This window comes from Abramis brama, assembly GCF_963993115.1.
Source record: "Abramis brama genome assembly, chromosome: 17".
In the NCBI taxonomy this organism is placed as follows: Eukaryota; Metazoa; Chordata; class Actinopteri; order Cypriniformes; family Leuciscidae; genus Abramis; species Abramis brama.
Genome location: NC_139979.1, coordinates 11,982,297 through 12,006,717, shown reverse-complemented (window position 1 = coordinate 12,006,717; position 24,421 = coordinate 11,982,297). Strand labels below are relative to the sequence as shown.

General features: G+C 37.6%; 1 protein-coding gene across 1 annotated transcript in view; it reads left to right on the top strand.

Moving 5' to 3' along the window:
* Window positions 1-24,421, top strand: part of fhl3a (four and a half LIM domains 3a) — a 39,860-nt gene that overhangs the window by 11,748 nt on the left and 3,691 nt on the right. The window contains exons 2-3 of the mRNA XM_084088671.1: window positions 19,160-19,339; window positions 21,743-21,917. Of these exons, the coding sequence (XP_083944797.1) occupies window positions 19,184-19,339; window positions 21,743-21,917 (331 nt within the window). The 5' untranslated portion in view covers window positions 19,160-19,183. The remainder of the gene's footprint in view (window positions 1-19,159; window positions 19,340-21,742; window positions 21,918-24,421) is intronic.

Genomic DNA, 24,421 nt, shown 5'->3' with positions numbered 1-24,421 from the left:
TATATTTTAGGTAATGATCCTTGTAACAATGCATTGAAAGTATACTTTCAAAATACATTATAGTATACAATAGTATTTTGTACAAAGTATAGCTAAGTTTTATTTGTCAAATAATGTACATTTGTTATTGAAGACAAAATATGCAATTTGTAGTATTTTGAATAAGCCAAAGATATTAATGAGCCTATACTTTTTGCTCAAATATATCACACCACGATAGCCTCGTGGGCAAGTGTGCCGACATGTGCTTCGGGAGACCTGAGTTTGAGTCCCGGCTAGAGGACCCTTCCTGATCCCGGATGGATTATAGATAGCCTAGACAGTGTGCAAAGACAGCCACAAAGCTGCAAAGAGTGATACAAGAATTATAAAGTATGAAAAATGTTAATAGTTATGATAAATAATAGTAAATCAGGGATAATGGTCAGTTTAGAAGTCATAAAATAAACTGCAGAATTCCACTACTGAGAATCAGAATCAAGTATTCCAGAGCGCAAAGGAATAGTTTTTCTCTTATCCACCGTTGGGAATTAGACCTGACAGTCTTGTGTAGCTCATTTCCAAACTTTATAGCATTATATAATCTTATCTAGTCTGTTGGATTAGGAGTGGGCCAGTGTGGGGTTGTGGTTGTACGCTGTGGAAAGCAACCACCAACTGAGTAAGAGAAAAGATGTGTGTATGCAGCTGCTCGTAGTGTCGGCCCCTCCTGAACAACTACCCCATTGTTTCTAGATCTTCTGCTGCGTTTATTTTAGTTTTGGTGTGCGCGCATCGCCATTATCATTCTCCCTTGTCTCTGTCTTGCCTTCTGTTTTTGTTACTGACAAATTGTGTTTGTTTGTCTAGCTGTCAGATGCTGTGGGCAGATCTCTGAATCAAGGGCTATAGGAAGATGCCCCCTGAGAAAACTGAGACTTTCAGTTGATATACAATGGAAAAAAGGGCTGCATTACACTGTTATAAGCACAGTTTTACTGGGACTTATAGAAGTTCAGATGTCTTATAGATTGGTTTTGGGATCAGCTGACATAAAGGAAGACCCCCACAATGCCGCTGAGCTATAGGTCACTTAACAACAGGAAGCCACTCTAGTTTATGTTGTATTGCCAACAGCAGGACAAAAGACAATGAACATCAGGCCTTTATGGCTGAAAAAAACCCAACACTTTTTGATATTTGCACTTATTTTTTCTTTTATTTCTATTAATTTTTTTTTTTTCCATAAGGAATTTTAACATATAATTACAAAATGTTCTTATTTGTAGAAAAAAAAAAGTGCAACACTGTGTACTTAATGTCTTTGCTGAGGGAATGTTCTACAGTCCCATGATGCATTGCGAGCGACAATCAAAAACAATGGAAAAATAACTGATTTAAAGTTTTTGATCATAAGTATAGAAACAATATTAGACATACACCAATGTTTAAAAGTTTGGAGTCAGTATTTTTGTTTGTTTTTAAAGAAATAAATACTTTTTCAGCAAGGATGAGTTAAATTGATCAAAGTGACCAACCATAAAGACTTTCACATACAAAAGATTTCTATTTCAAATAAATGCTGTTATTTTGAACTTTCTATTCATTAAACAATCACAAAAATGTTAAGCAGCACAAATCTTTTCCACATAAATAATAATAAGAAATGTTTCTTGATCAAATCCGCATATTAGACTGATTTCTGAAGGATCATCATGTTACACTGAAGACTGAAGTAACGGCTGCTGAAAATTCAGCTTTGCGTCACAGGAATGAAATGAAATTTGTAGTCAGTCTTCTTTAAAAAATATTTTTAAAATCTTACAGACCCCAAAACTTTTGAACAGAATGTGTTTACAAATATAGAAGTAGTTTGATGCAAATGAAGCGAGACCACATAGAATCATGTTATGGTTAGTAAATAAGGGCTGATGGCTTCAACAGAACCATATACCATTGATTAACCACCTCTGAGCTCAAGGTAGCTCTGTTTTTAAATGTTTATGAGTTACTGATAAAAATCTATTTCCCTTTGGAGAAAATTAATGGTATTTTTACTTCTGGAACCAAAATGTTACAATACGTTTAGCCAAACATCCTGTTTCAATAGTAAATATGCCAACACAGGAAAGAAAACCCATATGCCCATACTACTCGCATGATGAAGGTAGATATCACTGATGGTTATTTTATTGCTCTGTGAAGCCAGGGCACTGTTTACATGTTGCCATGGAGAAGAACCATAAACAAGATGGTAGAAAAATAAAAGGATAGTATCCTGGACTGACTTCTGATGCTAAATCATCCTGGACACTTCCTACTGTACTTAGCAGGATCCCTTCACATGTTATGGCATTATTCGTTTTTTTCCTTTCTATCAGCTTACCTCGGCCAGGGACAAAGAGAGACAATCTGTCTGTTTCCTGCTGCACTGCCAGTCTTTATTTTATACAAGGCTAAATAAAAATTTCAAAAGCATTGCCTTCCATAAACAGCAGTAGTAATTCTGTCATCATTTACTCACCCTCATGTTGTTCCAAACTGTATGGCTTTCTTTCTTCTGTAGCACAAAAAGTTTAAAAAATATTTATAGAAAAATAAATATTTAAGGAAAAATATTTAATTTTTTTTAAATAATCACAAAATAAAAGCAAGGAAGATTAAAACAGTTATAAAAGAAATTAAAAGAGATATATGATACAGTTATAAAATGAATTAAGAGTAAAAAGATGATGCATAGATAAACTTCTCATCTGGCAAAACACCATTGTATCATATTTTTCACAACTCCCAGTTTTACTCTGAGATTTTCCCATGCTGATTACACTGTGTCTGTGGTGTTCTTTTAGCGCGCCTAAGAAATCTATTGGACGTCTCCGATGGACTTTTCCCCTAAAATCGGACTGGAGGAGCTCTAGGACTGACTCACGGGGTAACCTCGGTTCACTGCCCCATCAGTCCGCACCCCAAAAACCCATTTGTTCGGAAGCTCGAGGAATGGAATCAATCCAGTCCGCACCCCACAGAACCTCGAGTTTAATTACACATCAAACTCACTACTCCAACACAGACCCAGGCCATCAGCATGGTTTCATCTCTCAAGTTCCCCAATTAAGTACAAGAACCACAAGAACCAATTCAGTGAGTGATGAATTATGAATTAACCCATTTGGGTCAGTTCTTTACATGAATCGTTTAATCCGGTTCACAAATTAATTGACAAATTGGACGGATCTTCTTGAGTTCAGCTCAACAATCTAAAAAAATTGAAAGTGAATTATGGCTTAAATTTCAGTCTGTTTCTCGCACAAATCTATTGTATGGCTTCAGAAGCCTTGGAATATAGCGCATAAGTCATGTGTACTACTTGTATAGTGTTTTTTGGAGCTTTACAGTCATCACTATGAACTGTTGTTGGATAAAAAAAGACATGAATGAAGATTCTTTGAAATATCTAATATTTTGCTCAAAAGAAAGTCATACAAGTTTAGAACAACATTAGGGTGAATAAATATTGACAATTAAACATTTTTGGTGAAATACTCCTATAAAATACTAGTGAAGAGTGAAGACACACTGCATTATTTTCATAGGACGGTCATAGCGGCACCAAATTTGTGTTTTTGAGGGTTAATTGCTTGCAGATGCCTGGACTGACCTGGAAACCACTGCTGCTCTCATTCTGGTAAGACTGACCTCGCTGAATTAGTAACTTTTCATTAAAGAACAAAGTGAGACAAAGACCACCTAGCTACCATTTTTGACCCAAATTACCCTTATGCTCATGCGGTGCCGTGGTTATGGTGTAAGCCAGGTTTAAACCCACCCTTTCATGCGTTACGTGAATGCATTCTTATAATCTGCTGTGATGTGCAAAACAAGCACTATAAGAAAGATGTTCCTTCCATATGTGCTTGCCACTAATGGAAACATTGTTAAGCAAATCTAGTATTAATAGTATGTACAGAAATCTAGAAATAAAGATCAGAGTGGAAAACCATTCAGCAAAAGGAGAGCTTTAACCACTCCATGACCTAATTTAATTTCTGAGAACTTCACATTATGTCAAATGTCATTTGTTTGAGTCACAATACTTCAGTGGCAAAATTAGGGCTGTGCAAAATTCCCATTTTGGACCAAAGATAAAAAGCACTTTCCACTAATATGGTACACTATGGTGATAAATGATTTAACATAATTAACCTATAATAAAAAAAATTCCCGCTAAAATACTTTTACTTTTATTAATATTATGTTTACTGCATGTTTTACCCTTTTTTGCGTGGAAAGTATCAAAAACAAACTACAACACTTTCAGCTCGAGAAAGAATGTAGGAGATAGCACCAAAAACCTTGGAGACTAGACCTAACAGGCCACATTGTGATGCCAACGAATATCAGTTGTGACTAGCAGAGAGAAGTACAAACAAAGAAAGCAAATAGGAAAGGCCTTGAACCCCCTCACGACCTGCTATGTTATTGCACATGAAGGAAAATCGCAACTTGACTCAACTTATCGCAACTATGTTCCCACTGTTCTCATTGTTTTCATAACATTAAACAGGTCAGAGCACATCAACTTGACTTGGGTTCTCAGATATTTCTGTCCAAAGTTTGGGGTGGAAAAGAGGCACAAAAGAGTGAAAACGACATAAAGATTTACTTTAAAGTTTTGGTAACTGAGCGGATGAGTTCAGGCTCTTCAGTTATACTGTTGTCTGGTCAATGAACAACGTCTCAGTCAGTGCTGTCATTGGGCATTCCTATGAAGTGGGTTTGGAAAGGCAAACTTGAATGGTACAGTACGCTCAATCTACCTCACCAGCGATTATTCTAACCATTGTAAATAATTTGTCATGTTGAGGATGGAGCAGTGTGCTCAAGAGCAGTTTCCATCAACAACATCAAAAGACATCTGATCAAGACAAGTGTTCCAGAGGTCAAAAAGCTCTCTGCTACAGCCTGTTGAAAAACCACCAGTTAAATTCAGGAGCCCACCCTTATCCTAAGGAAATGCTTTACAAATGCCCCTTGTGTTTGCCAGACCACCTTTCTGTGTCTTTATTTTCTACCCGGCATGGGGAAGAACGAGTCCAGACATCTGACGTGTAGCATTGCCAAGCCGCTGCAGCACTCTGCTCTAATCGTAGGGTTGTTCTAGAATATACAGAGCGGGACGGGCAGCACTCAGGCATCCAGTGTCCACACTTCACATCTGATGAGTGATCAGCTCAGCGTTGGTCCTACTCAATTCAAGTGTATTAGAGCTGCAATGAGAAAGTGTTACTTGTATTGCTATTTGAGTTTTGTCAGTCAATCCATTCGTCACCATTTTTCTTCCCCCTTTACTTGTCTTTTCCTCTTTCCTTTCCCCTTTAGTTTCCTCTTTCCTTCCAGTTTACTTTCCTGTTTTATTTTCTCTTTACTTTCCATTTTCCTTTTCCATTTGCTTTGCAATTTGCTTTCCTTTTCCTTTCCTATTTCCTTTCCCCCTTTGCTTTCTTCTTTCCTTTCTGTTTTACATTTTCCTTTTTCTTTCCAATTTGCTTTACTTTTACTTTCCTGCTTGCTTTTCCCTTTACTTTCCCCTTTCCTTTTCCATTTGCTTTGCAATTTGCTTCCCCTTTCCTTTTCCATTTTCTTTGGAGTTTGCTTTCCTTTTTCCTTTCTTATTTCCTTTTCGCCTTTCCCCTTTGCTTTCTTTTTTGCTGTTTTATATTCCCCTTTTCCTCTTTCTTTCCAATTTGCTTCACTTTCTTTCCTGTTTGCTTTTCCCTTTACTTTACACATTTTCCTTTTCTTTTCCCATTTCCTTTTCCCTTTGCATTCGTTTCCTTGACTTTTCCATTTCCTTGCCCATTTGCTTTCCTCTTATTTTCCCCTCTGCTTTCCTCTTTCCAATTACATTTACTTTTCTTTTTCCATTTCATTTTCCATTTGCATTCATTTTATTTTCCTTTCCATTCCCTTTTGTTTCCCTTTGCTTTTCATTTCCTCTTTTCTTTCCCTATTCTGCCTCTCCTCTCTTGCATCATCCCTTAAAAGGAGCATGTGTTGATATTCACCTGACAGTATGTGACTTTAGGTTACAGTTCTTAGACATAAAAGCAAAGGAGCATTCAGTTACAGACGTTTGATGACACATGGAGGACAGTGACGCCAATGACCATGTTTGGTCAAAATTTCTACTCTGCGAAGTCACTGGGAAACAGAAAAGCGAGCGGGCCCATGGGATTACAATTGTTTTTGTTTGTTCTTGGAGCAATAATATACTCACTGCCTCTTTCTTACTGTCTTACATTATCCTCTGAACACCCTCCCCCAACAATGACCCAACCTCAGTCGTCTTTACCCCGGTTAAAAGAATACTTCTTGTTCTGACTCTCCACCGCTCTCATTTTGCATTATCCTCACCGTTTTTTAATGCAGCAAAGCTGTGAACATTTCATTCACCAGGTCTTTCTCTGGTTTGTCTTGATTTACATGACCTGATACAACTCAAACCATACAAAGCTCCTTTTTCTCTTCATCCCAGTCCACCCTACTGTCAGTTTCTATCTTTGTATTCTTCTTGCCTCTGAAGCACTTACCGGCAAATACCACAAAAAGTGAAGAAAAGACAGCCCTTCCTGCATTCTTCGGGCAATGACTCTCCAAACCTACTTTGGCACTCTGGAGTCAACTGCATACTTCTGTCAATAGAAAGCAGATGTTAAACTGTAATGTATGGCAGTTTTTTTCCCTCTGTCTCTCTCTACACAGGAAGAAATATGTAGGCGAGACCTTTTTTAACCATCTACATGGATATAAATAAAGATGATGAATAAATCTACCTTTATTTTCACCTTTTCTTGGCACAGTAGCTTGAGGAGAAGCACACCTGAAATGCAGAAGCAATATAAATGCAAACACTATAAGAAAGAAGTGTCACCATGTTTTTTGTTTGTTTGTTGACCATAATTTCATAGCATTCTATGAAGTAATATATTTCATGGTCAATGTGCTATGCTACCACTTAACACTCATCGTTTATTTGATTAAATACAGTAAAAACAGAAATATTCTGAAATATTATTACAATTTAAAATAACTGTTTTCTATTTTAATACATTTCAAATGCTGATTTGGTGCCTAGGAAACATGTTGTGCTGCTTAATTTTTTGTGGAAACCGTTATACTTTTATCAGGATTCTTTGATAAATCGAAAGAACAGCTTTTTTTTTATCGATTTTTTGAAACATAAGTGTCTTAACAGTCACTTTTGATCAAGTATTAATTTCTTACAAAAACAAATCTTACTGACTTTTGAACGGTAGTTTATGTATTTTGCACGGCGGATGATAAACCAAGCAAAAAATAAATAAATCTCAAATTCGACCACTATAAGCAAACACAAACAATCAAAGTACCTAGCAATGCGCAAAAAAACGCCACTCAGAACGCCTTAGCAACTGCATAGCAAAACCACATAAACCACCATAGAAACCTAGCATTGTGGCAGTGACTTTTGTAATGGGCATTGGGCAAGCACTAGTTAGCTTAGTAGCTATAGCTGCAGATTGAATGTAAAGTTAGCATCATCATATTTGTTTTATTGTGCCTCTTCTTCTTTTTATTTTTTATTTTTTTATTTTTTGGCTTATTTTCTCTTTCATACAGAGCTGCAATTTAAAGTAAAGTTTATGTGAAATAGAAGATTTCTTCCTCCTCAGTGCCTTTGCTAAAGCACAGTGACTTTAGCTAGCACTGTTGACAATGGCTTTAGGGCTTGCTAATTGACTAGCTCTGCGTGTCCTCTTTAATGACTGCTGCGCTAGCCTTTAGCTAAACTGTCTTGGCACAGATCAAGTGTAAAAGGTCAAACAACTATAGTGAAAATGCCAAAAAGGTTCATATAAGGCCATTACTGTTGTGGAGGGAGTTAGAGTTAGCCTTGGATGATGGCTTACAGACACATCCATATACCTCTGGAAGGGCTTGTGGTTTGTGAGGGTGATTTTCAGAGTTTATATATTCACACCTCTCGTCTGCTTAAAAGCTTGGAAAATGACATCCTTGTTAATGTTAGCTCCCTAAGCAGGTGCTCATTAATGTTCATTGATGTTTACGAGGTGAACCTGACTGTGCCATCCTCGTGCGGCATAAGGCTGTGTTTAAAGGGCTCATTGGAAATGACATGTTATGCATGGTCTGTGTCTGTTCTTCTGGCTTGTTCCTGTCTCACATCTAACATGTACTAAAATAGAAGAGGCTTCAAAATGAGCAAACAGACCCAGTACTGATCGGTCAGCCAAGACTCAAGAGTATCTGACTCCTTGCGTCAATGATGCAAGTAGTGATTTAATCTTTTGCAGGGGTAAATAGTACATTTGGTCGATAAAAAGGGTTAGAAAGAAAGAGAACTTGTTTATGCTGGTCATTGTCTGGTTTACGTCAAACCTTGTTGTTTTGCAAAGCTGTCTCGGTTTGGATTATTTGCTGATGATGGTCATTCTAAAGGATAACTGTGGTCAGTGACGTCTGTTCCACATGGCTGGGCCTGTAACAGAAGATGGATTCACGGTGTAAGCGAGACCAAGTCCTTTGCGGTTGCGATGTTGAGTGTCTGGCCAGTATGTATGTTAACTGTTATCACGGTCACACTAGAGAAAATGGGTAGGATTTAAACTCTGTGGCGGCAGTCGAACAGATCATTTACTAACACTGTCAAATCATCCGCTCCAGAGTAAACAACAAAGGCCCAATTTCACAAGCACAGCCATTACCAAGAGGCATATTCTAGAGCAGGGAATCTCAAACATTGGTCTGCAGGTTACAATAATTGTTATAATATATATTGTTATACAATATATTATAACCCTTAAAATTATAATTGAATGGAAATCAACTACATAAATATTCTTTACTTTAATTTTTTTGTTTGTTATTATTATATTAATTTATATAATTCTTTTTGTAATATTCTTGAGCATTTTTTTATTTCATTGGATAACAGTAAACAGTTGAGTATAGAGATGGAGACAACCTAACAAACTTTTTAACTAGTGAACATTTGGCTCATTTAGGTTCATTAGCTAAAAGTAGCTTGTAAATCGAATTAATTTCAATTAATCAAAAACAAAACCGTAGTCTGGCAAACCTTTAGGTCAGCAGTTTATGTATACATTTTGCATGGTGGATGGATAAGCAACCACAAACAATAAGAAGCTAGCAATGGGCAAAAAGGACTCAGAACGCCTTAGCAACTGCATAGCAAAACCATTGACTTTTGATTGGGCAAGCACCAGTTAGCTATAGTTAGTATCTAGTCACTAAATGTATTATTTCAAGTTGGTATGTAATATAAGTTAGTGTAAATAGGTATGTAATGTAAGCTTAAAACGGTAAGTAATAATTTTATGGAATTTGGTAGTTTCCTTCAGAGTTTTGGGGTGTTTGAAAACCACTGTTCTAGAACATCAGCACATGACAGTTCTAGAACATCAGCACATGACAGCAGATGTGTGAAGACAGCTACTTTATGTATAAAAAATACCTAATGTAAGTAGAGAGAGAAATTCGTATATCTCATCTGTCTGACGTGCACCAAGTACTTTAGTGGAGATAATGTGTCAATGAGCGAGCACAAACATTTGGATTTGTTTTTGAATGTTATCTCATCTTCATCGCCAATTGCCTCCCTGCTTCCTCCGATAAGGCTCTTTCTCCCTCTCTTCCCTCACACTCTCTGCTGTTTTTTGCCTTATCTGATGTGACTGGAGCCAATCCTAAAAGGCAATACCAAGTGCACATTTACATCTTCTTCACCGCAGCTTTTTCATGTTGATACTGTGGCTTTACAACAGAACCATAAATGTTTTGTTTGTCAGACAGCATCCCATCTTGTCCCTGGAACCTGTCAGCTATTCATTTCAGCATGGGTGTCTGATCTCTGAAATCCAGTATGGAGTCAGTGTAAAAGTGTGCACTTGTCATTTTTCTGTAGCATTAACCTACCTGTACTTAAAAACTAACACTGTGTATTTGTTATGGTAAAAAATATTGTGGATATAAAAACACTTATTTTTTGGGACAAAATATGTTTGGTCTAAGAAACTTAAGAATACCTGCTAAGACGAGTATTTTGGTTTGTGCAACACATTTCACCAATTAAAAAAAAAAGACTCCTGCACTTAAATATAAAAAACTTATAACAAAAATGTCCTTTAAGTTTTACATACAGTATATTTCATTCACCAGGTCTTTCTCTGGTTTGTCTTGATTTCCATGACCTGATACAACTCAAACCATACAAACCTCCCTTTTCTCTTCATCGCAGTCCACCCGTCATACTTCATATGCAACACATTTCACCCAAAAAAAAAAAAATTACTCCTGCACTTAAATATAACAAACTTATAACAAAAATGTCCTTTAAGTTTTACATATTTCATTGTCATATTAATTTAAATTTAGTCTAGCATAATGTAGTCAATGAAAATAAGATTATAGTTGACGAATTGATTTAAACTACCAAAAGTGTGAAATTGTAACAAACTGAACCTTAACTAAATAATCTAGCATCCAGAATACTGTATAATATATAATAGGTGTGTATGTACAGTATTTATAGTGCATGATATATATATATATATATATATATATATATATATATATATATATATACTATGTTGCCATTGGCCTCCTTTGCCTCAGATGATATACTGTAGTATCTGCTGGTGTTGTGTTTTCTGCTGACTGTAAATCAAATCTAGAGCTATCACTGTGCCTGGAGCTGCTCCAACGGCAGCCTGATCTCAGTGTGCAGCTGTCTGTAAATCCATATGCTAAATTTTCACTCGCCAGTTTAATTTATAAACCTTTGCAATCCTACTCACCCTACCTTACTCTGTTTTTCCCTTAAATGTGAAGTATGTATTATGTTTAATGTTAATATACATTCTCTTAACCCAGTTTATTGTTACTATTAGTATGCCATTCATGGGTTTATCTTGAACCCATTGAACTCCCCCAGGCACCATCTAAACATTGAGAGCAGTCCACTCAGATCTGTCAGATCTATAGCAAGAGTTTGGGGCGTGGCTACTATAGCAGGCAGAGCCAAAGGGTGTTTAGGCGCTGTGGGACCCATAACCCATTACATGGGAATAGAAATTTAGCTTTGGTTACAGAAGTGTAAGCACAATTTCACTGCATTTAGACCTTCAAAGATAAAAGAGGTCAAAGTGAACCATACTAGAGCCCTGCGCGGGACTGTTTTCTTAATCCTGCTCCCGCAGAATGTCTGAGCAGCTCCCGCAACGTGTGTGTTCCACTCCCGCCCGTACCCGCAATGTTTGTGTCCACTCCCCCCGGCACCCGCAAATGTTCTGCTTGTAGAAACCAACCATAAGATTAAGTAATGCTAGCAGCACACATGACAAACATTATTAGACTTCTAAAACTGTTAAAACAAAACATCTAGTGGAGCCTAAAAACATAGTTCACTAATACGACTCACCCTGAAAACAGAAAGAGAAATCAATATTAACAAAACGCAACACAAAATACAATCCATTTATCTTCTCTGAGGTGAATATATCTGTTGTGTTTGTCTTAACAAGAAGTTATCACGCTCACATCAGTCAACTGTCATTGTGACTGTCATCTGACAAACAGAGTTCCGGTCCGAAGAAATTCAACTCAATGAAGAAAGTGTACTGATACTTTTTGGGGGGGATTCCTAGGCATTGTATTTTATGATGCATATTTACCTAAAGAATAATTAAATAATTAATGACTTGGCCTAGCCTTCTACAGATTGCTATGGAGGAAAATAATGTTACTGATCGAATTTGTGAACTTAATTTGTTGACTCCTTTCTTGTTACGCAGTAAATAGCAGGTCCGCGGGACTGCGGGACCCGGCTGTATTTTTTGACCACCCAATCCCACCTACATTACCATAAAGCATTATCATGCACCAGTTCAGAAAGACAAATGTTCCAGTTTATATTGTTTACTTTGATGAATCCAGTGTAGACTGTCTCAAACAGTTGTGGTGTGTCATGTCAAGAAATGTGCCCTGTGCAAATACGTTGGATTGGTTTATTATAAGTGAGACGTTCTTGCTAGCCTACTCAATTCCTTGTTCATGATACATAACACAGCTAAAAGTATTCCTAATTGGTTGGCATTTTTATTCAAAGAAGCCTACTTTTACCTGTTGAGACATACATTCAAAAGCATCCTTAAGATCTGTATTTGTGATGTTTGAGCTGGAGGAGGTGTGACGTGCGAAAGGGGCATTTACAAAATATGCTTTATTTTTGTAATTCCACTAGGTGCAACTAGTGTCGCAGAAACTACATACTTTACCTTTAAATATTAGAAAAGCTACATATTACATAAACAGTAAGTTTTTCTCTTTTCTCATATCAAACAGAGAATATTACATTCATTACATTCATCACAAGCCCAAAATGATGTGGCCAATCAAGGCAGCCTCTGTATTAATCTGACAGAATCCATTTGTGCAATGGAATGCATGATATGTTATTCCATTGACAGAATTTTTTTATTCTGTCAACTATATCTGACGAAATAAAAGTCAGTGAGTTATTAAATTTAGGGTGTTATATAATAGTCACGGTGAGGTGGCAAGTAGCCATTGCCTCCTGTTGCCCAGGCAGACGTTTGACAGGCCGAGCTCTGGCTGGACCCCAGGAACAGGAAGGGCCCGGGTCAGTTTCCCAGCGGGAGGCATTGCCGGCCTGTTTAATGTGAAGTGGAGCGTGATAGGAGTTTGGTCAGAGGATTAGTGTTGTTGTCTCTGAAACTGCAGTGGGACAGGGGGTCTGCGTGAACACGCCACCCATGCCCCTGCAGCCTTGCTCCCTTTCAGTCTGGCCTCTCTGAAGTTAGACAAACATGCCTTTGTGGCCTTGTCATTCCCCAAGAATCTCACAGACTGTTCTGAGAAGGACCGCTGTATCCTTCAGATACAGATAGGACCAGAAGGCGACAAGATAGCTGCTTTGAAATATTTAAGAGCTGGCCTATGGTCACTAAAACAGTTATTTCCCTCATAGTATTGCAGGCCTGACAGTATGTCTGTACTACTGGAAGTGACCGACAGTGCAAAACGCTGCAACCGAGTGAGGTTATCAACACTGCTGGCGACAAAGCTGCAAGTCATCTCAAGAGTATTCACTATCACTGTGCAATCAGCAACATGAAAAAGGACTGTTAGTTAGTATGTTAGTATTGCTACAATAACATGGCTAGAAGCAAAGATTATTAATATTATAAGGCCAGAGACCAGAAACATCAGGAGTTGGCTCTGATCATGTAAGACAGAAGTTATTTAAATAACTATATATATATATATATATATATATATATATATATATATATATATATATAGTCAGTTTCCCAGCGGGAGGCATTGCCGGCCATATATATACAGTATATACAGTGAGGAAAATAAGTATTTGAACACCCTGCTATTTTGCAAGTTCTCCCACTTGGAAATCATGGAGGGCTCTGAAATTGTCATCGTAGGTGCATGTCCACTGTGAGAGACATAATCAAAAAAAAAAAAATCCAGAAATCACAATATATGATTTTTTAACTATTTATTTGTATGATACAGCTGCAAATAAGTATTTGAACACCTGTCTATCAGCTAGAATTCTGACCCTCAAAGACCTGTTAGTCTGCCTTTAAAATGTCCACCTCAACTCCATTTAATATCCTAAATTAGATGCACCTGTTTGAGGTCGTTAGCTGCATAAAGACACCTGTCCACCCCATACAATCAGTAAGAATCCAGCTACTAACATGGCCAAGACCAAAGAGCTGTCCAAAGACACTAGAGACAAAATTGTACACCTCCACAAGGCTGGAAAGGGCTACGGGGAAATTGCCAAGCAGCTTGGTGAAAAAAGGTCCTGTAAACATGACTGTCAATCTCCCTCGGACTGGGGCTCCATTCAAGATCTCACCTCGTGGGGTCTCAATGATCCTAAGAAAGGTGAGAAATCAGCCCAGAACTACATGGGAGGAGCTGGTCAATGACCTGAAAAGAGCTGGGACCACCGTTTCCAAGGTTACTGTTGGTAATACACTAAGACGTCATGGTTTGAAATCATGCATGGCACGGAAGGTTCCCCTGCTTAAACCAGCACATGTCAAGGCCCGTCTTAAGTTTGCCAATGACCATTTGGATGATCCAGAGGAGTCATGGGAGAAAGTCATGTGGTCAGATGAGACCAAAATAGAACTTTTTGGTCATAATTCCACTAAACGTGTTTGGAGGAAGAAGAATGATGAGTACCATCCCAAGAACACCATCCCTACTGTGAAGCATGGGGGTGGTAGCATCATGCTTTGGGGGTGTTTTTCTGCACATGGGACAGGGCGACTGCACTGTATTAAGGAGAGGATGACCGGGGCCATGTATTGCGAGATTTTCGGGAACAACCTCCTTCCCTCAGTTAGAGCATTGAAGATGGGTCGAGGCTGGGTCTTCCAACATGACAATGACCCGAAGCACACAGCCAGGATAACCAAGGAGTGGCTCTGTAAGAAGCATATCAAGGTTCTGGCGTGGCCTAGCCAGTCTCCAGACCTAAACCCAATAGAGAATCTTTGGAGGGAGCTCAAACTCCGTGTTTCTCAGCGACAGCCCAGAAACCTGACTGATCTAGAGAAGATCTGTGTGGAGGAGTGGGCCAAAATCCCTCCTGCAGTGTGTGCAAACCTGGTGAAAAACTACAGGAAACGTTTGACCTCTGTAATTGCAAACAAAGGCTACTGTACCAAATATTAACATTGATTTTCTCAGGTGTTCAAATACTTATTTGCAGCTGTATCATACAAATAAATAGTTAAAAAATCATACATTGTGATTTCTGGATTTTTTTTTTAGATTATGTCTCTCACAGTGGACATGCACCTACGATGACAATTTCAGACCCCTCCATGATTTCTAAGTGGGAGAACTTGCAAAATAGCAGGGTGTTCAAATACTTATTTTCCTTCTATATACTGTACACACAAAATGACAGAATATCTGTACTACTATCTTCAACTTCAAGGACTGTTTTGCTCACAGTTTTGGTATTTAACCACAGGCCACTTCATCAGTAACAAAACACTTTGCACAAATTAAATTCCTGCTTAGACTTTCAACTGCAACGTGTCAGAGGATTCCTTATGGTTCTGTACAAAATACCACATTAGATTTCAACTAAAGCCAGCTCTGACTTTGTAAGTAGAGGGAGAGGTCTTACTTCATTTTCCCAGCTTCTGGATTGAATCACTTCTGGACGTTTAGCCCTGGGGTCACTGATGACATCATGCCCTCCACCTTAGTCCAAACTGCCCATTTACTCTCGTGTTGCTTGTTGCTCCCATGATGTTTTAGAAACTGAGCACAGAAAGGAAGTAATAACAACCCCCGCCCTAGACAACATAAGTATTTATATATCATCTGAGTTGGACCAATATTTCCCTCTGTACAGTGAAGGACTCGGTCCTACCTCATCTTTAATGCTTACCAGAAGGCGAGTTATTCTAACTAAAGCTCACGTCTCCCCAGAGACAGTAAACACACTTGTAGTCAGGCTGCAGAACTGTATTGTTGACGTTACTTGGGTGAACGATGAGGCCTTCAAAACACTGTTGGTGATCCTTCCTGGCGTGTGCAAACAGCCCGTCCTATATTTAGATGAAATTTAATGTGAAATTTAGCATATGCTTGCCAAATCAAAGAAAAAAGATGCATAGATCTGTCAACTTTCATTATAAGCAACATAGTTTCTCTATGTACATTTAAAAGATGTTTATCAGACCTCCATAACTTATTTTTATAACATGCTACATTTATTGTAGCATTAAGCCTGGTTTCATTTCTCCTCCTTTCAGTCTATCAAGTTGCCAGGAAGTGAGAGCCATTAGCTCTGGAGATCTGAGGCAAGATCAAGGAAGTAGATGGTGATTGTGGGATGGATCCCAGGTGTTCACACACCTGCACAAAAGCTGTCTTTACTCACCTTTACATGTTTTCCTGTAACTTATCTGCAAAGTTTTTCCTGTTACTGTCATGTGTCATTTTGTTATCGTCGACTAAAACAAATGTTATTAACAAACATGTTTGTTAATTGAAATAAAGCTGAAATAAAATGAAATATAAATATTAGATGAAAAACTTAAACTAAACATTTTGAAATTACCTTGGCATGCAACTAACTAAAATAAGTTCAAGTTGAAGTACTAAAAACTAAAACTGAAATTATTTAGAAATAAAAAACTAAAAATAATAAAAATATCAAATGCACATAAACAAAGTATTAAAAATTAAAGTAAAAAATAAAAGCCATTATATAACTATAATAGTATATAAATAATGCCAAAATAGCACTGATGGGCGTTTAATGGTATAATGACAATAAAGAGTAAATAAAAGGAAAAATCTACTTAAAATGTGTGCCAATTTCTTATAAATGTTTGTTTAATTTAATCTTGAAAACATATTAAGACAATTTTCAATTTAACAACTCTAAAATTGTCATGTGGTGTAACCATCAAGTATATTTTTCTCTTTAGCATCGACCTCTTTTTAAACATATTTTTCAAGGTGAAAAGTAATTTTTGTACACATTATGAATTATTAATTCATAAGAATCATTACATTTCTGGGGAGTCACACTGAACCAGTCTTGTCTCACCTCTACAAAGCCAAACTATATGTTAAAAGAGAATATGCATTTTTAATGTACTTTTGAATAAATTAATGACTAGGGGAAAAAACGTGTGTCATGTCATTGACCCATCTACGAGAAACACAGAACCATGATACCCTTGATGGGAACGGAGAAGGTTCATATTCCCTCAAACGAAGGTCTGTAATGATGTAAACCAGGGGCAGCCTCAGGCCACGGGAGCCTTAAACATGAACGTTCCCTAATTTACGAGCAGATTCAGGGCAAAGAAGCTTTTAAAGCAGCTCTCAGCTGAGGGTAAGTGGTATCATCGTAGTAAAAGAGTGTCAGCTGATTATTTATGAAGCTTCAGGAGGTGCGGCGCCCTTTTTTATCTTAGCTTTTCACACCCACGATCATTTGAGCCTTTTGTCATGCCAGGGGAAAGAGGAAAGATGAAACACGGTGGTTGATATCTTTCATCTCGCATCCCGTGATTACACCCTCCCTGTGGGCGTGTGTAAGACAGGCAGCGTAAATAGATTCATTATTTCAGCGGTGGCTGATTATTATTATTAGCTGGGTGGAAACTGATACACTGTGCTTGTCTCTGCCAGGGAGGCCTATCACTATCATAAGGCTTTCCTCCAACGTCTCAGTAATGTTTTGGCAACCTGATAGCGTTGCCGCAACGCTGTAACAATATTATTCCGTGACGGACACTCGCAGGGCCGTACGCTCACGTTAAGGTCAACCTGGTGTTTTTATTACACTTTTGGTTTATGTGTGTACTGTAAATGGTTTTAACACCTCGCATTGTGAACATGGGGTATGTTATTGTACTGAATGTGAACAAATCTGATCCTTACTCCCCTATGAAGATTGTGTGATGTAAGACAGGCATTACAAAATAAATAAAAAACATAAGTGTTGTTTTGGATCAATGCTTGTTCTTTCAAAAAATGTAAGAGTTCTTGTCACTTTTGCTGTTCTCTAAACACTCTCCCTAGGTGGTCTGCGCATCCAAGGCAGAAGTGTTTATTCACAAATATTTGCTGGTGAAGCATGCAAATGTGCAGACCTCCAACAGAATGAGATCTTTTTCCAAACAAGAATATAGTCTTACCTTTGTGATCTTGAAGGCCTTTTATGCATCATGCAGTGATGAGTTTGTCTTTTTTTCTGCACATAAATGCCAAAGCGAGAAAGCTTGGGTTAGTGCAAACTCCAGGAATTTGATAAAACCCATAACAATGAGGAAATCAATGGGAAATCAATGCCCAGAACTAAAGCTTTTGCTGCCTATTTGGCCATATGTGCAAGCAAGAACTTATAAAACGTATACCTTTAATTCAGTGTAGCCTACTGTAAGTAGTTTTGGACAAAAGCCTCTGCCAAACGCATAAATGTAAAATGTATATATAAATTAGGTGATGTGCACTACCGTTCAAATGTGTGGGTAATAGTTGATCTCAGAAGTGTTGATATCAAAAGTACAGTAAAAACAGTAAAATTGTGAAATATTATTCCAAATTATCTAGATTACTATATTTAAAAAAGTAATTTATTCCTGTAATTGCAAAGCTGAGTTTTCAGCAGCCATTACTCCAGTCTCCAGTGTCACACGATCTTTCAGAAAACATTAATGCTGATTTGGTGCTTAAGAATCATTTCTTATTATTGTCACAGTTGAAAACAGTTGTGCTGCTTAATTATTATTTTATTGTTTTGAAAACCATGACACATTTAAAAAAAAAAAAAAAAAAAATTATGGAAAGTTCAAAAGAACAGCATTTATTTGAAATAGAAAATTGTAACATTTATAAATGTCTTAACTGTTATTTTTGATCAATTAAATGAGTCCTTGTTAAATCAAAGTATGAATTTCTTTTTTTTTTAATTGAATGGTAGTGTAAGGTGACTAATCAATATTAATAGATCTAGAATAAATTATGATTTAATGTTTACCTAATTAAGTAGTCCTATATAATTTGCTGAAAGGTGCCAAAAGGCTTGCCATATTAGGGGCCATTCACACAGGACATGATCTTGCTTTCAAAAAAAAGACCTTGAGATGCATTTTTTAAAGTTAAAAGTACTTCAGCCTCTGTGTTTGTGACACACTGTGTCTTAAAAAAACAGCCATCACAGTGCCAGATGGTGATCAAAAATGTTGAAAAGCATCGCTCAAAGCCATCTTTGCTCGTTGGCCAAGCAAAACAAAGCTCTTAAAACAATGGTTATTTCTCTAAAAGTGGGTTCCTATTGAAGCTCTACTGCAGCTGCCACGTCACACGCAGCACAGAGTCGTGCGCTTGCTAAAATTCCAGCTTCCTCCCTCTCATTTCCCAGCTATCATCACAGAGCTATAAAACTTAATAGACGTTTTGCACAGTGCCTCATGACGGATCAGCATGTATGTGTTTGTTATTGTCTCTCTCTCTCTCTCTCTCAGGGCGATGAAGCTGACAACTGTACCTTCTGTGTGTGTTACAGGGACTGACTCGGATCAGGATCAACATGAGCGAGCGCTTTGACTGTGACAACTGCAAGGAGTCCCTATACGGCAGGAAGTACATCCAGGCGGAGGACAACCCTTACTGCATCCCTTGCTACGACAGCCTGTTCGCCAACACCTGTGATGAGTGCAAAGAGCTGATTGGCCACGATTCAAGAGTGAGTTGCACACTTAATGGGATAGTTCTCCTAATTTACACACCCTTGTGCCATTCCAAACCTGTATGACTTTATATCTCCTGTGGAACACAAAAGAAGATATTTTGCAGAAGGTTTAAGCTGCTCTTTTAAATGCAATGAAAATTATTTTTAAAAATTCTTAGTAATTTAATGAGTTTACCGGCTTTGAATCTCAAATTTATGTTGAATTTTATTAAATTACTTTCAACGAAATTTTGCAGACAAAAAGGTCCACTGTCCATTGTCAGTAGTTTAGCAATGTACTGTATGAAGCACAGCTCACACAACATAAAGAATTTGAGTGACCTACCTGAACCCTGCGTGGGTAAATCTTTGGCCCTCATTCATAATTCAAGATTGCGTGATTTTTCCTATTGGAATGACTGGATTTCGCCCGCAAAATGTCGCCGAACAAATGTGTCAAGTAAATGTGACCATAGCTTTAGACCACCAAAATGATTTTTTTTTTTAGTGAATTCCCTCTGAAGGGATAAAAGTAGTGTCTGGTTCACTTTGTACAGCAAAATGTTGCTTTTACAGGAGCATTTCCATGGTGGACGGGGTGGGGGGGAATTAGACTCAATTACACTGTGAAAGCTTTTTTTATGTGGTTTCAGGCTGAAACTGTCCATTTAGCAGTTCTTTTGAGAAAGGCATTTATTGTCCAATTAGAAATGTCATTCAACTTCAGTCATGGCAACAATGTTGAAAACCTCAGGCAAAACATTAGCAACCAATTGAGACTTTAATCCTTCCCGTTTTGAGGGTAACTAATCCCTTCTAAATTAAATAAAAACCAAACAATGCAGTTAATATAGCACTGTAGTAAACTCCCCACAGGAAATCAGGAATCTGTGCACAAACAGACAAAGCTTCTGATGACAATGAGGGACAGCAGATGCTAAATAAAGTCGCTGTTTGTCTTGGCCATTTGCAGCACAGGTCATAAATTTCACCCTCCCTGTCTTATTACTATGTGTTTACATATTTTACATGAGGAGTCGACCCAGGCGCCATGTACTCCACACACACACAAATAACTAGATGCACATGTGCTAGCATTTGATATGCTGCTTCATTGCCATTACTTGAGATCTTAATCAGAAATGTACTTGGGATTGTGGAAAAGCTGTTTAATTTGTGGCCTCTTTTTACTTTTTTCCCCTATAAACAAGGCTAATCTGTGGGTTTGTCATCTTGTCTTTCACAATAACGCCACATCTTTTATATTCTAATATGGAGTGCACCCTCTGCTGCTAGCTCACGTTTGTACATTTACAGTACATAACATTTATGCATTTGGAAGATGCTTTTATCCAAAGCGACTTGCATTGCATTTGCATAGGTACACATTTACATCTTTATCGCTGGGAATTAAACCCATGATCTTGGCGTTGTTAGTACCATGCACTACTGTTTGAGCTACAAGAAAGCTAGTGAAAACCTGTTGGTTTAAAGGGAGAGTTTATCTTAAAGGAGTAGTTCACTTTAAAATGAAAATTACTCCATGATTTACTCACCCTCAAGCCATCCTAGATGTATATGACTTTATTCTTTCAGACGAATACAATCGGAGTTATCCTTATCCGAAAAATATCCTTGGCTCTTCCAAGCTTGATAATGGCAGTGAATTGCAACAGTTTGAATCCATCCATCCATCATAAACGAACTCCACGCGTCTCCGGGGGGTTAATAAAGGCCTTCTGAAGCAAAATATTAATCTTTAAAACTTTATAAAGTAAAATAACTAGCTTCCGGCCAAACATACGGATTCGACTTTGAAGTCTAAAGCGCAACTTATTCGAGTAATGCTATGTACTGCTGATATTTACGCTATGCCATACGTTACTTCTGACGTCATAAGTTGTGTAAGTTGTGCTTTAGGCGCAAGTAGACTGCGTATGTTCGGCCCCAAGCTAGTTATTTTACTTTGTAACATGTTAAATATTAAAAAATTTCTTACACAAACTCATCGCTTTGCTTCAGAAGGCCTTTATTAACCCCCTGGAGACGTGGAGTTCGTTTATGATGGATGGATTCACTTTTTTAAGCTTCAAACTGTTGGTTGCAATTCACTGCCATTATCAAGGATATTTTTTAATATAACTCCGATTGTATTCGTCTGAAAGAAGAAAGTCATATACACCTAGGATGGCTTGAGGGTGAGTAAATCATGGTCTAATTTTCATTTTAAAATGAACTACTCCTTTAAAAATTAAAAATACATTACAAACCCGTATGACTTCTTATGTGGATCACAAATGTTTGTTCTTCAACATTTCTCTTTTTGTGTTCCAAGGAAGAAAGAACATCATATGACATTATATTTGTGTAAACTATCTCTTAAAATGTTCGGTAACATGCCTGTGTTGTGTGATTCAGGAGCTGTTTTACGAGGACCGTCACTACCACGAACACTGCTTCCGCTGTTTCCGCTGCGACCGTTCGTTGGCCGACGAGCCCTTCACCAGCCAGGACGATGCGCTTCTGTGCAACGACTGCTACTGCAACGAGTTCTCCTCCAAATGTGTGGCCTGCGATAAAACCGTCATGCCTGGTACAAATGACATCAGCACACCACAGACCCCACTGGTTATAACTCATGTCATTATCTAATATGTCCTGTTCAGACTGGTCTCAAGTCCAGTTCCTTTTTCGCTGCTCCTTTAGTTTGTTCTCAATCCTGTTGTGTAAGACTGCAAGTCTTCACACTTTTGAAACAGACAGCTTGCCATGACCACAGGTATGCAGGTAACATTAGATTCACAAACATTAAGGAGCCAAAACAGAGAAAGGGGGAAGGTTGCAAAGTTCTGCCAAAGCAAATCCAAAGTACTAGCTGCATGACTAAAGTAGAGAGAAGCGAGAGAGCGGTGAGGACCAGGTTAGATGTGACAAAATAATTGCCAGTCTGCCTGGCTTGCTGTCTCTCAGCCAAATCATTGCGCATGGCTGCCGTCCAAGCCTCTAAAGATAGGAGGAGATAAGCCAGTAAAATATTTCAGCAAGGCTGCATCCATCTGAAAAGTAGGTAACAATTCCAGGAGGTTACGTATGTTCTTTTACAACACTTGCAAGGTGAGGCCTATATTGTTACGTATTTTTATAATGCCTGCAAGGCCCAAGTGTGAAACTTCTGCAACTAATTCCTGAACCACTTACACTACTGTTCAAAAGTTTGGGCTCAATAAGATTAGTATTTTATTTTTTTAAAGAAATTAATGCTTTTATTCAGCAATGACATAGTAAATGAATCAAAATTGACAGATGAATATTCTATTCATCAAAAAATCCTAAAATAAATGTATCACAGTTTCCACAAAACTATTAAGCAAGCACAATTGTTTTAAGCATTGATAATAAGAAATGATTATTGAGCACCAAATCAGCATGTTATAATTTCTGAAGGATCATGTGACACTGAAGACTTGAGTAATAGCTAAAAATTAAGCTTTGCCATCACAGAAATAAATCGCATTGTAAAATATATTAGTCTAGAAAATATCGTAATATATTTGAACTGTTGAGTAATTCCATTCAAATTTTGTTTTGTAGGTAATTTTAGTCTTATGTGTGTTAGTCTTTTTGCTTTTTGTAATTTTATACTTTGAAAATTTCCAATTGACTTTGAATGTTTGAACGTTAGAATGTTCAGCACTGAAAATATAACCAAAGTTGATGTCGTCATATTATTTGAATACTGAATTGTGAGTGATCTTCTTCCTGACATTTATTTGCATATTGAATTGCAGTTGTTGTTTTTCTTTCTTACTCCTATTTAACCTTATAAAGTCGCCTTTAGACTAAAAGACGTGTGCTGAGTATCATGACAATGGGAAAGCGGATCTGATGTGGTGTGTAATTTAAACTAAATTTGTAATTTTAACACTTATTTTGCTGCCTTGCAAACACTGCTATAAAGTTGTGCAGGGATGACATCCGAATCCCAGAAGACTTATTCGCCACTGGTTCCTTCGAGATTTTCCTATGGGGTTTTATAATGGGGTTTTTCAATTAATGAGTGAAATAAAGCCTGTGGTAAACATAACTTGACAATGTTTTGTTCTACAACATACACCGCACACACTCACATCCCAAACTGCCTTATCTAGTTACTTAATAGAAACACAAGTTTTTAAAAAATAAACATAGCTGTTTTAAAATTCACGTTTTCGGTATGGCTGTGTAATTTACGTTGTAGAACAAAATGCTATCATACGCATCATAAGTATTATAAAGTTATGTTTACCACACGCTTTATTTTACTCATAAATAGAAAAACCCCATAAGAAAATCTCAAAGGAACCACTGGCGAATTAGTCTTCCGGGTTCTGACGTCATCCCTGCACCACTCTTATTTCCTCCTTGAAATGTAAATCAAGTTGCTATTGACATTAAAACCTGTGGCTGTTATTTTTGAGGTAAATCCAGTGAACAAATCAAACTGTATTACAACCTCCAAAAGTTGCCAAACCAAAAACAAGAAGATAAAAAAATATTCCGCCACAATTTTGAATCCAGATTCATGCATGTAATCTGAGGGCTACATTATAGGAAGAGGAACACATTGTTAGTGGTTTGTGATGTACAGATGACAAGGGAAGAAGAAAAGGATGGAGGGCTCTGTTTCACAGATTATACTTTACTTTGATGAATGTGGTGACATATTTTGAGGTGAGTTTTGAACTTGAGCGAGACAGCCTTGATGTAACTTGATATTTCTTCTAAATGTCTTTCATTATCCAGGGGATTACGACCTTTATCTTTTGCTCTCTGTGTAAAGCTTTGGTGATTTTGACAGTGGGGCCTCTAGAGTAGGTTCTCAGCGGGGCTTTTGATCTGGTTAACGTGTGAAACGCTTAGTGGATTATGAAGGTCGATCTTTAACCTTCTAATCAGTTGATGAGCCTCGACTGTCAGATCATCATTTTGTCACTTAGAAAGCTCAAAATCGTCTTTTGTAGGGAAATCCCAGCGATAAGTAGTCTCAGTTCAGATCTCTCAGGAAACATGCAGTTGTCTTTCAAATTGGGTGAAATGGCTGTTAGTGGCATGCTCCCA